General features: G+C 46.5%; 1 protein-coding gene across 1 annotated transcript; it reads right to left on the bottom strand.

The window, feature by feature from the left end:
* Positions 1–3,922: 3,922 nt before the first annotated feature.
* Positions 3,923–5,314, bottom strand: LOC120031142 (protein FAM110C-like). The gene is made up of 2 exons (XM_038976738.1): positions 4,488–5,314; positions 3,923–4,415 (listed from the first exon to the last, which is right to left on the bottom strand). Exons 1-2 carry the CDS (start codon positions 5,312–5,314, stop codon positions 3,923–3,925), a joined length of 1,320 nt encoding a protein of 439 aa, XP_038832666.1.
* Positions 5,315–15,937: the final 10,623 nt, after the last annotated feature.

The following is a 15,937-nucleotide window of genomic DNA, read 5'->3' as shown; positions in this document are numbered from 1 at the left end:
TCCAGTATCTATGCTGCGATAGTTTATGTGTCGGGGGCTAGGGTCTGTCTGTTATCTCTGGTGTTATTCTCCTGTGTTATCCGGTGTCCTGTGTGAATTTAAGTATGCTCCCTCTAATTCTCTCCCTCTCCCACCCTTCCCGGAGGACCTGAGCCCTAGGACCATGCCTCAGGACTACCTGACCGGATGACTCCTTGCTGTCCCCAGTCCACCTGGTCGTGTCAACTGTTCTGCCTGCGGCTATGGAACCCTGACCTGTTCACCGGGCGTGTTACCTTGTCCCAGACCTGCTGTTTTCGACTTGCTCTCTCCACCGCACCTGCTGTCTCTAACTCTGAATGATCAGCTATAAAAAGCCAACTGACATTTACTCCTGAGGTGCTGACCTGTTGCACCCTTTACAACCACTGTGATTATTATTATTTGACCCTGCTGGTCATCTATGAACATTTGAACATCTTGGCCATGTACTGTTATAATCTCCACCCGGCACAGCCAGAAGAGGACTGGCCACCCCTCATAGCCTGGTTCCTCTCTAGGTTTCTTCCTAGGATCCTGCCTTTCTAGGGAGTCTTTCCTAGCTACCGTGCTTCTACATCTGCATTGCTAGCTGTGGGGTTTTAGCCTGCTTTTCTGTATAGCATTTTGTGACATCAGCTGACGTAAGAAGGGCTTTATGAATACATTTGATTGATTGATTGATACGGTGTCCATATTAGGACAGCCTCAGTCTCAGCAGGACTTCTGCAGATAGATAGAGACGGGTGCTGGAGACTACATTTTTAGAGGTCTCCCATTTCGAGGCAAAAGGGATTTCTCAGGGATTTCGGATCTAGCCTGGTCCCAGATCTTCTTGTGTCATCTTCCCAATTCCTATGGTCATTGGCATGACAATGACCAAAGAAGTTGGCAAGACAGCACAAACAGATCTGGGACCATGCTACCTCTGAACCAGTCCTCAAATAAAAAATTAGGGCAGCTAACAGAAAGGATTTTGGTGGTGCTGGGTAAACACATGGAGGTCTGGTCTGGTTCTCTGCAAGGCCCCCTGAAGTTTAACGTTAGGAAAAACACATCAGCATCAAAGCCGTGGATGGTAGATCCCTGCCAGGTTATCGCCTACTTTCCACAGGCCAGCCACATTTTTTAGAAACCCTTTGATGTCTAACAGGTAAAAACCTTTATTTTGTAGTGTTGTACATTTGGAAAAGGAACATTTTGTGGCAGTGCCTTTCCATCAATGTAACTTGATATCATCATATTCAAACGGACTGCAACTAGGTGTTTGGTCTGTTTATCCCGGAAAGGAGAGGAGCAACCGAAAACGTGAACATGTGTTAAAAACCTGGACCTACGAACCAATAACAGGATGTAACAGCAGGCTCTGTAGTCAGCCCTGACTGACACAGACAGACAGACAGGATACCAATTGTTCTCCTCAGAGAGAGAGAGAGAGAGAGAGAGAGAGAGAGAGAGAGTTTGTGTGTGTGTTGGATGGGAGAAGGGTTTGGAGGAGAGAGCCAGGCCAGAAAGACAGAGAGAGGGGGCAGAAAGGTAGAGAGAGAGAGAGAGAGAGAGAGAGAGAGAGACAGAAACGGAAAAAAGGAAGCAGTTGTCCATGGACGTCTCAACCTGACCACCCAGACATAGCATCAGGCCACAGTCTCCTTTGTGTTGTCTGTAAACAGGACCTGTTGCAACTCCCTCATGGGTTCTATATGCTCAGGATGCTAAAATGATTACCACAGGCAGCCTCTTGAGCTGATGTGAAAAATGAGATGTCTGTCAAAGGCCAGACAACATCAAAACACTGACTCACTCACTCTTTTCCATCAGACATTCCTAAAACAACTATTTACAGAGGGTTTCTTTCTTCTCAAAAGTAGTTGTTAGCCTACTGTAAACAACAGGTTGCCTGTACCCATGTAATGGCTAGCTAAGTTTGTAAGAATTAAGACTGCACTTATGATTGCAATGTTAAAGAGTGGATGAAGTCATCATGTACTGTTTCTGTGAGACAGAAATGTGTGCTGCTTAATGGTTTATGTCTATTGTAGCAGGAGCCAAAAAACAATTACAAATTTTGTTGCACAAATATTACTTTATTCTTAACATTTTCTGTGTACAACATCATACACATTTCTCTTTGGAATAAAAACGGAACGGCTCATATATGGAAAATAAAACAGAGATCGAAGAATGTACAGAGCCGTTTTGTAAACATGCAAGAAAACAGTTTTGTCAGAGGAGTTTCCAACACAAATCCAGCTTAAAGGGGTGGTCCAGTTGGTTTGGGCGCCATGCTACATACAGAGAGAAAATACCATGGCTCTAAAAGGGGATTGATTTATTACATAGCCTATCATGTGACCTTCCTCGGGTTCAATATTACTCCACCCAATGCCTCTCTCTGTCTCTCCGGGTCACATTCTAACCCGTACATACCACCCGTGGACCTTCAGTTAATTTTTCAGGGGTATCCCTGGGAGAACTCTGATCAAAGTGACATTTTCATTTAGATAAAAGGGGCATCAATGACAGATTGATGAAGTGAGGTAGGATCTATGGCTATTAGAGGTAGAGGGGGAGAGAGGGAGTTCTCACCCCCTTTACCGTCCTCCCTCAGGCCTGGGGGCTCCTGTGGGGGAGAGCCAGATTACCATTGGCCCCAGGGGGGAGATGAACCCCAACCCCCACCCTCGATGGAGTCTGGGGGACTCTGTAAACGTCAGCTCTGTGAAGGTGTCACTCTCAAATATTTGGCAACCTGATAGCTCATGGTCCCTTACACTTTGAACACCTACTATGGTGAAATCTGTTACATGAAAATAGAACCAAAATAATCTTTGTTTGGTGAGGAATTTAAAATGCCCTTGAAGTGAATATTTTGTGGTAGCGAAGTAAAAAGTTACTTTCTTCCACAAGGAATTGACCAGTTATCCAGTAAAATAACATATCACACTTTAATTCCTACCTGCAATGGCAACAAGGTAGCTTACACAGTAGCAACAGGTGTAAAGGTAATGCAGAGTTTGCTGCCAGCCAGTTACATAGCTGTAGCTGTCAAAATCAATAGCAATTGTATCACAACGAACGTATCAGTGGTCAGTAGCTGCTGTGTAAGAGTTAGCTCTCTCTGGGGTAAGGTTCAGAGGTGCTGTAGGATCAAGATAACCAACCCCGCGTCCCTCCTTGTCTAATACTACCGTCCCGGTAGTACTGCCTCTAGAGTATTATGCTCAGTGTTTAATAGGTGAGGATTCTCTCTTAAAAAGTCAATGCTGTTTCTCTTTCTCTCTCTCACTCGTTTCCTCTCTCTCTCACTTATCGTCCAGTTCAGTGCATTACCGACCCCACAGGGGTCCCTCGCGTGCCTGTTCCAACGCCTGCGTTTAAGAAGGGAAAAAGCAACACACAAACTCAACTGGCACAGTTCGGAATGAGGTACTCACGGTTCACTCCAGTTCAGAAAAAAAACCTCTGTGGTTTTCCATTCTAAATGATTCATATGTTCGAGAGAAGAGTGTAGGGTTGTGTTGTTGTGCGTCCACGACGCTAAATACAGCCTCATCTGTGCCTGTTGTTTTCTCACTGATGTGCCTTATTGTTGGTTGTAGAGTCAGAGCGGAGCTTAGGGGAGGCTGTCAGTCACTATAGATCTGACAATACCTATTGGTTAGGACAGGGAGTGGGTGGGACAGCCATATCCAACACAACCACACACTCACTGACACAAACATATATGCAGGGGTAAATGATTCCACTTGAAAATAAGGTGTAGCTCATACACACCCCTCACACTTTCCGTAGGACATATAAATACAGCATATCAACCTGGGAGAAGACTAAGGATTACAATACAGTAACAAAGTCTCTGTCCTTCAGTCATAGGGGAACATGTCTTCTTTTAGAGAAGTGGTGTCTAAACAGTGGACTCTTTGGGCCCCTCCTGTGCTGCGTTCTTGCAGCTGTAGAGCCATTTGATGACACGGGCATTCCTCTCGATGATTGACACTCCCGTGGTCAGCTTCTCGGCCACCTCCTCCTGGAAAAGCCCCGCCTCTCCTGAGTGGCGGGAGAACTCGCTGGGCTCCGAGCCACCGCCCCCTATGCTCCTCAGCACCAATGAGAGCGTGTCTACGTCGCTGGCCCCACCCAGGAAGTTCTCAGGCCCCAGCCGGTCCACCATGTCCAGGTCCAGCCCGCAGTAGTCAAAGAAATGCTCCTGGTCAGACAACGCCACTGAGCATCGCAGAAGCAGATCTGACTTGGAGCGTTGTAGTCCTGAACGCCACCGCGGGGGCGGTGGCGGTGGCACCCGCTTCCAGACGTCCGCCTCGTTGTCAGTGTGGTCACTTACGTCATTGCTCTTGGTGATGCCATTGCCGTTTCTGGTACCATTGGTAGTGCCATTGCTAACACAGCTAACACCATTCTTAGTCCGCTCCGGTGTACAGCTGAAGCCAGGGCTGAGGCCAGGGCTGGGCAGCGGTGAGCGCTCGTGGTCCGTCTTACTGGATCTCCGGCTACCTGGCCCTACCTGTCCCCCGTCCACGGTGTCCTTGTCATTGGTCCAGGACATGCGTGAGTCACCATCCCGCGACAAAGCTTTCTCCTCGCTGATCACCATCTTCTGGGTGCCCCCCTCGCCCCCGCCACACTTCTCCCGCATGGAGCCCTGGAAGAGGCGGCGGACAAAGTTGTACCCCTTTATCTCCATGTTGGAGTTCCCCAATACGATGCCACCACTAGGCAGGCTTTTGCACTCTTTCTTCTGCCGATAGATGACCAGGGAGTCAGGCCGCAGCATGCGCTTACCGGTGCTCCTCCTCAGGATGGGGGCACTGTGAGGGGCTACCAGGGGTATGGAGTGTGGAGTCCTGGGAGTCCTGGGGCTGGGTGGGGTCACCTTGTTGGCGTTACTCCTGTTCCGTGCTTCCACATCCACCGACGTCCTCCGATTCTCCTTCCTCGAGTCATCATTCTCATTCTCATCTCGTATGGTGAGGGGACCGGTCAGGGTGGTGAAAGGGGCAGAGGATCGGCGGGGTGGCAGTCGTGGTGTGAGGCTCCCAGGCACAGTGTGGGGACGACGGTGTGGAGGAGGTGGTGTGCAAGGCACCAGGACGGGCTCCTGTTTGGTGTTAATGACCTGCTGGCTCTTAACGTACTTGGCCTTGTCTGCCTCTAGTCTCTCTACAGCGCTGATGGAACGGCCCTGGCCCCCACCCTCCATCTGCCTACGCAAGTAGTCCGGGCCCTTGTTGAGGAGCCTCAGAGGTGAGGGGGATCCTATGGGTTTTAGCGGCTTCATGGTGCTCCACCCTTCTGGGTAAAGACATCAAAACAGCAGCCCCAAAATGGCTGCCTTCTCCTGCAGCTGGTTGCGAAAGGTGTTCCCCCTGGATCTATTGTTGTACCTTTCGAGTTCTAGTCTGGTGTGAACTTTTCAGTAAGCTTTCCGCTTCAGAACTAAAGCATAGCAGCTCCCATTCTCACTCACAGTTCCTGAATCTCTCTACTGAGGAAATAACTAGGTGGCAATTCTGTGACCACAGAGGCCAAGTTTGTTGCGGAGCTTTCTATAGATAGCTTATAGTCTCTTTTTGGGCACTATTGGAGCCCAGACAAATTGATATCTCTATCCAGTATTTACACAGGCATTTGGATAAATAGGCAGGGTGCAGGGAAATCCTTTTGCCACTGGCCAACAGCACTCCCAAATGGGACGTTCTCCTGCCCACAGCGCAGCAGAAATAGTTCACTTTGAAAGGGTTACTATTTTTCACCCTCCCCCTTACTTTCTTTTTCTCTCTGTCCGTCTCTCTCTGAGCGATCCCTCCTTTTCCGTTGATCTTTTCACTGAAGGTTAGCCCTGGGAAATGAGATATAATGGCCACAAATATTTGCTTTGTGAAGGCAGGCAGTCTGAGGGACGCTGGGTCGAGAGACGCCTATTTGTTCGGCCGCCGTCGCGGTTGAGGTGACCTGAGGGTGGGCGGTGGGCACCGGGACACTTCTGACGTTGACGGACGGATGAAGGACTTGTCCTTGTCCTCACCTGCACTCACAGTCCCTGGGAGAAAAACATAAAAAAGAGAGGTGTTAGCACGGCCTACTTTTCTCCAGGGCCGCAGAGACGGAGAAACAGAGAGAGACCATATGGCAGAGAGTGACAGTGGTCTCTAAAGCTCACACTGAGCTCATGTCACACTCTTTAGAGCTGGAATGAGTCCTGTGTCTGCCAGGAAAGAGCTGGGCCAAGCTCCCACGCATGCACTGAGCTGACATGCCAATCCAAGTTTTACGAGGAATTGAATATCTTGGCGGCTACGATAATAATAGGAATCCTACTTCTGCATTGATATTCACAACAGCCTGTAGCTGTGAGAGTGTGTCTGTGTGTCTATGTTGAGAGTGTGTCTGTGTGTCTATGTTGAGAGTGTGTCTGTGTGTCTATGTTGAGAGTGTGTCTGTGTGTCTATGTGCACAAGGGGAAGGAGCTCAACACATCTCCCTAAACGATTTCTCCTCAACATGCGAGGTTCACAGAAAAGAGGCATGGCTCCTAATATAAAATTGCATAACTAGCTGTGATGAGTTGAACAAAGTTTCTGCACACCACATTTGCATTCCTAAACGGCTGTACGGAACGCTTCGCTAACGCAAGACCATCAATATTTTAAAACGCTGCAAAAATCGAACTGCTAAGTAAACCAATACACTTCCAACGCAATAACTCTCTCACAGTGCAGTGAGGCAGCTTGTTCTCCAAATTAGCAAACCCCAATGAAAGATGAATTCAACTTTAAAACCAAAAGTAACTGGAGTTGTTTGAAATGGTACATATCTCAGTTACATGTTGCATAGAAAGAGAAGAGCGTTATTTTTAGGGGAACGCATTGCGATGACTTGGGAGTAAGGAAGGGAGGGGGCAAGGTTGCCTGTCTATAACGGGATAGTGTACCTAAACCAAGGAGGATGCTCTCTAGCTATTTATAGCTAGAGAGCATCCCAACATGATTATCCTGTGTGCGTGTGTGTGTCAGCACGTGTCAATAAGGCCCTGCGCAGTAAATGAAATTGTTTGTCTGCAGAATTGGTTTGCAGATTATCAGGCCTTTTGGAGAGCCCACATTCTGTTATTTTTCATGTGTAAAAACAGAAGGCCCATTTTTTTTGTACCTTTATTTAACTAGGAAAGTCAGTTAAGAACAAATTCTTATTTCACAATGACGGCCTACCCCTCCTCTAACCCGGACGATGCTGGGTTAATTGTGCACCGCCCTATGGGACTCCCGATTACAGCCAGTTGCGATACAGCCCGGGATTGAACCAGGGTCTGTAGTGACACCTCCAGCACTGAGATGCAGTGCCTTAGACCGCTGCGCCACTCGGGAGCCTACACGGGCTACCATGTGGGGTATAGCAGTAGAAAGACCTCGTCTGTAAACCCCAGAACTGCTACAAAAACCTGGGGGCACAGGTGGTGGCTGTATTTCATTTACTTTCCTTCAAAAAGTATTAAGAAACTGGCCCAGAGAACCAAACATGCTCCTTCTGCTGTGTGACAGCTGAAGAGTCAGAGTGGTATTGTTCTCAGAGTGGCCTGAGGTGCGATACAAATAAGTCTATTTTGGCACTTAGTTTTTATGAGGCAAAACAATGAGTGACCTCCTGGCAGGAAAAGGATCTATGTCTGTGGTGTTTCTAAAGGGTTTTGTGTACACATTACATAATAGTATACGGTTAGTATGTTGGTACGGTTCAATAGCAAAGAAACAGAGGCACTTTGCAAATAGCAAGTACTTTCCATAAGTGTCCTAGCCCCAATGATCACGAAACAAACCCCCAAGACTTTAAACAAAGTCCTACGAATTTGTGAAAAAGCTAACTACTGGCAGCATGACATAAAAACGGGGCTTACCTCCCTACCTCCGTCGTTTAAGTTGGCTCTCTACCGTTCAACCTCCACACCTCACTCGCGTCAAACCCCCCCCCCCCCCCCCCCTGCCCTGCTGTCGAAAGGCCTACTTCTATAAATTCCGTTTAGAGAGGAGGGGGGACGACTACACTTTCCAGATGTCAAGCAGGCAAGGCCGGGAAAGGTACCCATTGTTTGGAATAAGACAAACATCAACAGGTGTCAGAGGAAAGAGTCTAGACAGGGATAAAAACAGAAAGGGTAACTCTTTATTTGGATGGTCCACCTCTAGCTGCTCTACAGACTATCAGTAACATTTCAACCAACTACTGTATCTACTAACCTTAACCCTTATCCTAACTCTAAATTAAACCCTTACCCTAACCCATATTCTAAATCTAACCCTAACATTAGCACGCAGTTGCCTACTTTGTTGATAGCTTGACCATCTGTATCTACAGATGGACTATCCAGACCGTCCAATAAAGTGTGACTACAGAAAGAAAGAAGGGATGAAAAATGTAGCGGAACTAAGGGTAGCGGTGGTGGAGGTGGCGGGGCGTCATATTTACGACACACCGTTCTTCCGGAGCATATGTGCTCCATCAGACAGTAGGATTGCTGTTTCAAGTGGAAGGATTATGCCACTGGAGCGTAAAGCAAGATTAGCTCCTGGCCTATGAACTCAAACATGGGGTACTGATGACAGGCAGCCTCTACCCCTCCATGGAAGTGTGAGTTTTTCAATTCAATCTGAATAGGACTTCTATAGAGTTTGTGGCATGGAGTAGATCCTGGTTTAAGTAATGACCAATGGAAGACAAAACGGGTGACCACAGGATGTTGGAGTCAAGAATTAAACAAATAGTAATAGTTACACGTTATATGACAAAACAAGGGAGAATGTTCAGAATATGAAAGTATAACTCCAGAGACCATACGTCTTTTGAAAACCACTGCCTTTTCACTAAGACCAAGTTCAAAAACCATGTTCCCCGCTGAGATTGACCGTGTTCATAAGAATGCCTTTTGTTCTTTGAAATGTAAATGTCTTCTGAAGGCATTGTATTCATTGGATGGGACACCAGCCACTTGAAGAGAGCCAGCCAGTCTCTGATTAGAGTTTATCTCTTGCTCTGAGCACTGTGAGTACTATCACTGAGAACAATGCATAGATCAGTGTGAATCACAACGCTAGCCGTTGGTTGTTTGGGACACTATTTATTACTTACAAACCAGACAGTCGCCCAAATTGAAGTTTGCTCATATTTCTTCTGGACACACATGGTGATTGATAACTGAGAGAAGATGTAGAAATAGACAGGTTTCAAGCCACAAGGTAAGAAAACAGGTTGGATCTGAAAACACAGGGTGAGGTCAGTAGACCAGGTTGACGCGTATGCACGTGCGCACACATACACAATGAGAGCGAGGGGGGGATCCCAACCTGGATTTACACACAGACAATAGCCTCCAGTAACTCCATTGACTCTAATGAGACTAATTAGTACCCAGCACCCTTTACCGTGATCTTCTCGCTTTTGAAAAGCGTGTGATGGCCACAGTAGAACATTTCCCCTATTACACTGCATGGTCCCTGATCTCACCCTGACTTCCCCCTTCTTTCACAATGGGTAAATATTAACTGACTTGCCTCATTAAATAAAGGTTAATTTAAAAAAATAAATGATACAGAGCAGGACAGATTGCTTTCGTCTGTACAGGATGTCTCTATTTCGCACTTATAGTCTTCGACGCTCCACTCACTGTCTTCCAGTGATTAGCTTCGAATGACAAAAGAGCCACATTCAGTGAGTTAAGTGGCCATCTCATCTATTTTATGGTTGGGAGGAGGTCTATTGAGGTGGCGGTCCCTTAACTCGTCCCCCTTGTGACCTGATGCCCCCCTGCATGACAGTGGAGGGGTCTGAGGTACCCCCCGTCCCCACCCCACCCTGCAACATCCCCCAGCTCCTGCCCCCCAACCATACATCAAGTAGCTAATGGCCTGATGGCACTTGAAGCCTCACAATTGTGATGGGATTTACAGTGTGTCACTGGCTTTGTCTGTTGGGCCAGTGGAGGGGTGTTTGTCCCCCTGGCTCCATCTCTGTTATTTTTTATTGTCATGTTGTTGTTTTTTGTCCTCCCCCAGCTAATGAGATGGAGTGGTCCAGGTCTTTCCCTTCTTATCTACCAGACCCAGAGAGAGCCATTGTTTAGAGCCATTAATAATGCAATGTCTGTGGCCCTAGAAGAGCCAATTCTCTGTCCATCCTCAGAACAGACCCTCTAGAGATGTTTCTGTAGTGCTGGTTAATGACCGAACAGGATTGAACCGTTAATTTGGACCATTAATGGTCATCGTCTTTATGTTCACACATGGCGCTGTCAACCTGGGCGTGTTGTGCGTCCATAGAATCTACAGATGCCGCAAGAAAATCCTGAATAGGTCCTGGTTAAAATGTTGGAGTCCAATGGTGATGGTCTTCCAGCTTCTGCCTGTGTCATCCTACAGAGAGGAGACAGATGTTTCAAAAGACAGAAAGAAAAGGGGAATACAGGAGAAAGAGAAAGGAGAAAATATAGGGGTGAAGATTGAGAGATTACCCTTCTGCTGATTGGTAGTTCACAGCAGATGCCCCTCATTTATTTGACAGGTGTAAAGAGGGTCAGCACATTTTTAAAGTGCTTCAAAGGTGGTCTCTCCGAGAATTGATGTACCTCTTATCTTGTGTTTTATCCCTCTGAATACATATTTCAAAGTGGAATTTGTTTTAACCTTCTAAACTGAGGACAGCCGGTTTCCTTTGGATATGCTTTGTTAGCTCTGGAATCTAGCTAGCTGTTTCATTGGTGGGTAGATGAGGAAGTCCTCATGAACCAAACAAACACTTCCTGGGTTGGAGCCTTATCGTCCCCACCAGAGTAATCAACAGCGCTCTTAAACCCTTCCTAGTCAAATGTCTTTGCTTACTCATATAGTTTACCTCTAGCACCATTTGTATTTGAAACAGTAGCTAAATTAACAATCAATTGAATTAGTTGGTTTTTGAATTAGGTCTGTCCTCTGAGCTCTGAAGTGGGAAACATATAGGCATGACCTTTGCTTTTGGTTTATCAAACCTGGGTCATACTCATCAACCAAGTAGCCCAAATAATACCATTGATTAAAAGCAAAATTGATTGAGCCGAATCCATTTGTTGTGCACACAACCCGCAATGCGACCCTGGTGATCACGGGATGTCGCCCCTTTTCGCGCTCGCACTTCGCTACCCAGTTGTCTGTCTGGCCCAGAGGTCCTGATGCAGCATGACACAAAACATCTGCTTCCTCTTATGGGCTACATGGGGGCGCCTGGTTAAGCCTTCCCTGCAGGCGGGCTAGCAGCTTCACAGAGAGAGAGAGGGAGAGGGGACAGACAGAGGGGGGGAAATGACAGGGTGGGAGGGAAAAACAGAGAGAAAGAAAGCAGGAGAGGGGGGGGGGGGGAGTGAGACAAATACAGCGAGAGCGAGAGAGTGCGAGTGGGGTAGAAAAAGATGAGAGATGGACAGTGACGAATGAAAGCCAGGGAGATGAGAGGGGTACAGAAGAGGTTATTAAGAACAAATTCTTATTTAAAATGACGACAGTGGGTTTAACTGCCTTGTTCAGGGGCAGAACAACAGATTTTTATCTTGTCAGCTCGGGGATTTGATCTGGCCATCTTACTGGCCCAACACTCTAACCACTAGGCTACCTGCCGCCCCCTCATTACCACTTTACAGTATCTAAGTCAGATATTTATATTAGCCTAGTCCAAGCATATTCAAGGTTGGGAAAGTCCTACAAGTCTGAGGCCAATCACAAAAACCTGAAGTACAGAACGTCACTTAAAAAAAGCACCCTTGATTAGCTACTCAAAGGACACATGGACTACCTGATTGGAGGTGCAAGACCGCAGGCCCTGGTCAACCTCTTATCAGCTCTCACACCCCTGCAAAGCTAATAAAGGTTGAAACGGTTGAGATAAGACGGCCAGACTTCCTAGACTATTCTAACTTGTAATTTTTTTCCGACAGCAGGAGCAGGCACCCTCCTGGTTGAGCTGATAACCACAGCACAGTTGACCTACAGTATGTAACCCAATGACTCAATACGGACTGTTTGTGTGTTACACATTTTAGGCCTAATGCATGGAAAAACACAATGAAGCATGTGTTTTGCCCACATAGACAATTCTACAGATGCAGAAAAAACATAGCTCTATTCACTGGCCTTTCAGTATTATATTCATTCAGATATCTTTCCACGTAACTTTGATTTGTGGTGAGGGACACGTCCCCCCTGTCCTTAGTGGAAGTTACTGCCATGGACGCAACCTGTGTTCCACTCAGGAACCAGCCCCAGCCCCGGACTCCCTGGTAACCCATGCCACATTATAGTGACACCTGATCCACTCTCTGTCTACAGCTCAAGTGGTGGAATGTTAAGCCTCTGCTATGATGACTCGCTGTCGACGAGTGAACTAATGAAGGGTGAGCTCATACACATGGAAGGAGAACATGTATACTGGGAACCTATCAAGAAAATGTTGGAAAAATGCATTACATATTACAATAGTCCTTCTGGTCAGGAATTTGGGGAATGCAGCTGAGGTCAAAAGGGAGATGGGAGAGGTTGGTGGTGGATTGGGGGGGGGGGGTGCATGCTTGCTTGGGGGTATGTGGTGCCTCCATCCCAGGTCTGGATAGTTTGGTGTACATATTCTGAGCAATGACCACCACTGTTACACCTATAAATGCCAACATGTCTTTATGTGACTAAACAAAACAAACCCTCTGTCAAATATACTGCTGAATGCTGTGTGTGAGAAAGAACCCTGTTGTGTACCAGAGAGTACCCCCCAAACCTCCCAAACCTCCCAAATACACCATCCTGGGGTTGTATACACAGTACTGTACACACACGTACATCTGGGCACATCCCCTGGAGTGTTAAAGTATGAAGGCTGTTCTGCCGGAGTAAGCCCTCATTAAGCTCTCAGCTGGTGTGAAAGCTCTTGCTGGAGACGAGCCAGATGTTTGATTTCAATAAGTCGGAAGAATTCGCCCTCTCTGAAGCAGCAAATGCCAGTTTCTAGCGGTGTTAAAAGAGAGTTTGAGGCACGCGGCCCATTTGCAGAACCCGTAAGGGAATGTCCAACAAGATGAGGTTTCATGTATTTTCTCTTTCTACTTTGTGTCAGTACACAAAATACATTTTGTCAGTGCTGCAGTTTTTCACGTAACCATGTATCTACTTAATAAAAGGCTGACTATTTTGATGCTACATTATATAATAAACAACTAAGTTTAGCACAGCTGGGCAACTTGTGTGTTAGTTCTGTCGAAACGTGAGGGTGTCTGCATTTACAGCCTCTTAGCACTCTAAATAGAAAATAACGGGAACCACAAAACATTCTCACAGAAGTCTTACAACGTTGCAGGGATGTTCCGACGAGACCTTTTGTCTGTTATAGCATCATCCAAGTGTTGGAGGGGGGACTCCTCCAGCTATGCCTCCCTCCCCAAACATCATGTCATCTCTGAACACACTGATCCATCCTAGCCAACCACCGTGCCAGAGGGCACCCCCTACCACCACTCACAGTCTCACCCTTTCCATTGATTAGCTATCTGTCCCAGTATGGATGAACCATGGCCTGAATACGATGTACCAACCTACAATGTAGGCTACCAGTCACTTATCACCAACCCACCACCAATGTGACGGCCACAGTTATCAACTGAACGGAAAAACCAATACGACTCTATTAGCTTACCTTTCAACTTACCCTGAGGAAAAGAGAGAAAGTCAGCTAATGTGTTTTTCATATTTCCCTGCGAAAACATGCCACATTTACAGAGGCCCACCAAGCACTGACCACTTACGACTTGCCCTACTTTTTTGTATTTTTCGGATATTTCCGAACCGAATAAAGGAGTCAACCATGGGGAAAACTAGATGAGGGTAAAACCTCTCAAACACAGTCCCAGAACAAGGCCCGGTGTTTTCCTTCCTGTCATATGTACTCTTAGTGTGTCACCTCTACTGAACCTGCCAGCTGTCTTCACTCATTACCCAGTCGTCAGCCTACGTCTCCACAAACAGGCCCCAAGTACCACAGAAATAGACCCCTCGTTCCTCCTCCTTGCCCTGTCAGAGTCACCAAGACTCCCCATAGTGAGTCGGATGGAGAGGACGGATGGAATGGACAGCAGTCTCGGAGGCTGCCGGGCCCAGCACTGCCGTGTCCAGCACTGCCTTGTCCTCTTAATTGAAGGGCCCAGACTGTCATGCGTCAGCGACTGAGTGGATATTACGGCTCTATGGGTGATTCTGATTGGATGTGGCAGAGCCACCGAGGTAACCAGCAGGGCTGTGAACAATTACATGGATGTGAGAGGGAGAGGGAGAGGAGCTCCCACAGCTGTCATCACGACACAGGGGACCAGTAGGAGATGGAGGGGCGGACCACCTTTCATGATTTAGTTATCGATGATTCATTATTTATTGGGTTAGGGGCTGATAGAGATGGGTGCTACAGTGGGAGGATAGTTGACTAGATTCATAGGGATAATTATCTGATTTGTTGTGCCTCCGATGAAGATTCTGGAGGGGCACTTTTAGCTAATGTACTTAGAAAAAAGGGTCCCCATAGTAGAACCCTTTTTGGTTCCAGGTAGAACTCTTTTGGGTTCCATGTAGAACCCTCTGTGGAAAGGGTTTTACATGGACCCCAAAAGGGTTCTACCTGGAACCAAAAGGGTTCTATCTGGAACCAAAAAGGGTTCTTCAAAGAGTTATTCTATGGGGACAGCCAAAGAACCGTTTTAGGTTATAGACAGCACCTTTAATTTTTAAGAGTGATGGGCTGGGAATTGCCAGGGATAGGATATTTATCGCGATTCTCAGGATTCTATATGTATTGTAATTAGATACTGCGATTTTACTGCGATTCGATGATCCAAACATATTGCTCATCATATATCTGCTGTAGGGGGACAAGAGATAGCCACGAGGGATTTGTTTGAATCAGTTATGGAAATAAAATTGCTGAAAACAAATTGGCTCACTATTTAAAAAGGAGATGGAGAACAAGCCATGAAGGAAAAATACAGGAGTTTTGGTACAGGTACAGCCCAAAACACCAATGTGGTTTTTGAATAATAGATTTTTACCTGTTGTGGAAATTACTTACTGAAAGAAACTACAATACATAAGTATCCTCAAGGAAAGATGAAGCCCCTGATGAAACTTTGTACACTAAGTTCTCTGTTAGGTGCATTTCCAGTTTAGCTTTGGATGAAGCTAGGTATCTCAAAAGCACCTCCTCGAACACAACACATTTAAAGGAACAATAAAGTCAAATTATAAGCTCCGATTCTGACAGTTTGTGTGAAGACTGAGGATGTTTGAAGTCTCACACAGCAGTGATTGTCAAATGTCTCACACCAGCTGCCTCTCATTCTCTCATACACACTCTCTCTCCCCCCCACACACAGACACACACACACACCCACACACTCATAGTGCCAGGGGGAAGGTGATGTCACTTACAGGACCCTTTACCCTCTAATTAGGAACCTGAACTTCCTTCCGTAACTAGGGGGCTTCACCTTCTGTAACTAGTGGGCTGTACATGGCAACCATGCAACAGGAAAGGGATTTGGCCCCCCCAAAAAATTTGATTTTCATTTTGGAGAATACAATATGACACACACAAACCAATGATTTTCATTTGGGGAAATGACTGATTACAAGACTGGTCTGTGAGAGAAAACATAAGAATTCAGTGGAAAGTGACTGTGGGTTTCATGAACTTTAAGTGATAAGAAACACACGAGGGGCCTATTGTGAACTAAAACCATGAAAGGCCCTGTGGCGTCCACTATATTTCAGCAGTTCAGATTGATGTGGGTCAACACCAATGAGATTATACATGTGGAGAGTCTCAAAAAAGAGAGTGTAAAGATAAATGACAGAGA

This window comes from Salvelinus namaycush, chromosome 37 (assembly GCF_016432855.1).
Source record: "Salvelinus namaycush isolate Seneca chromosome 37, SaNama_1.0, whole genome shotgun sequence".
NCBI lineage: Eukaryota > Metazoa > Chordata > Actinopteri > Salmoniformes > Salmonidae > Salvelinus > Salvelinus namaycush.
Note: the sequence above shows the minus strand (reverse complement) of the source record. Positions and strands in the feature narration are given on the sequence as shown.

Bases quoted from the DNA above. Each gene is read 5' to 3' on its own strand.
- LOC120031142 (XM_038976738.1), bottom strand. From the start codon at position 5,314: ATGAAGCCGCTAAAACCCATAGGATCCCCCTCACCTCTGAGGCTCCTC. The intron at 4,416-4,487 runs GCCCAGCCCTGG...TAGCTGTGTTAG, and splicing joins GACCACGAGCGCTCACCGCT to CAATGGCACTACCAATGGTA.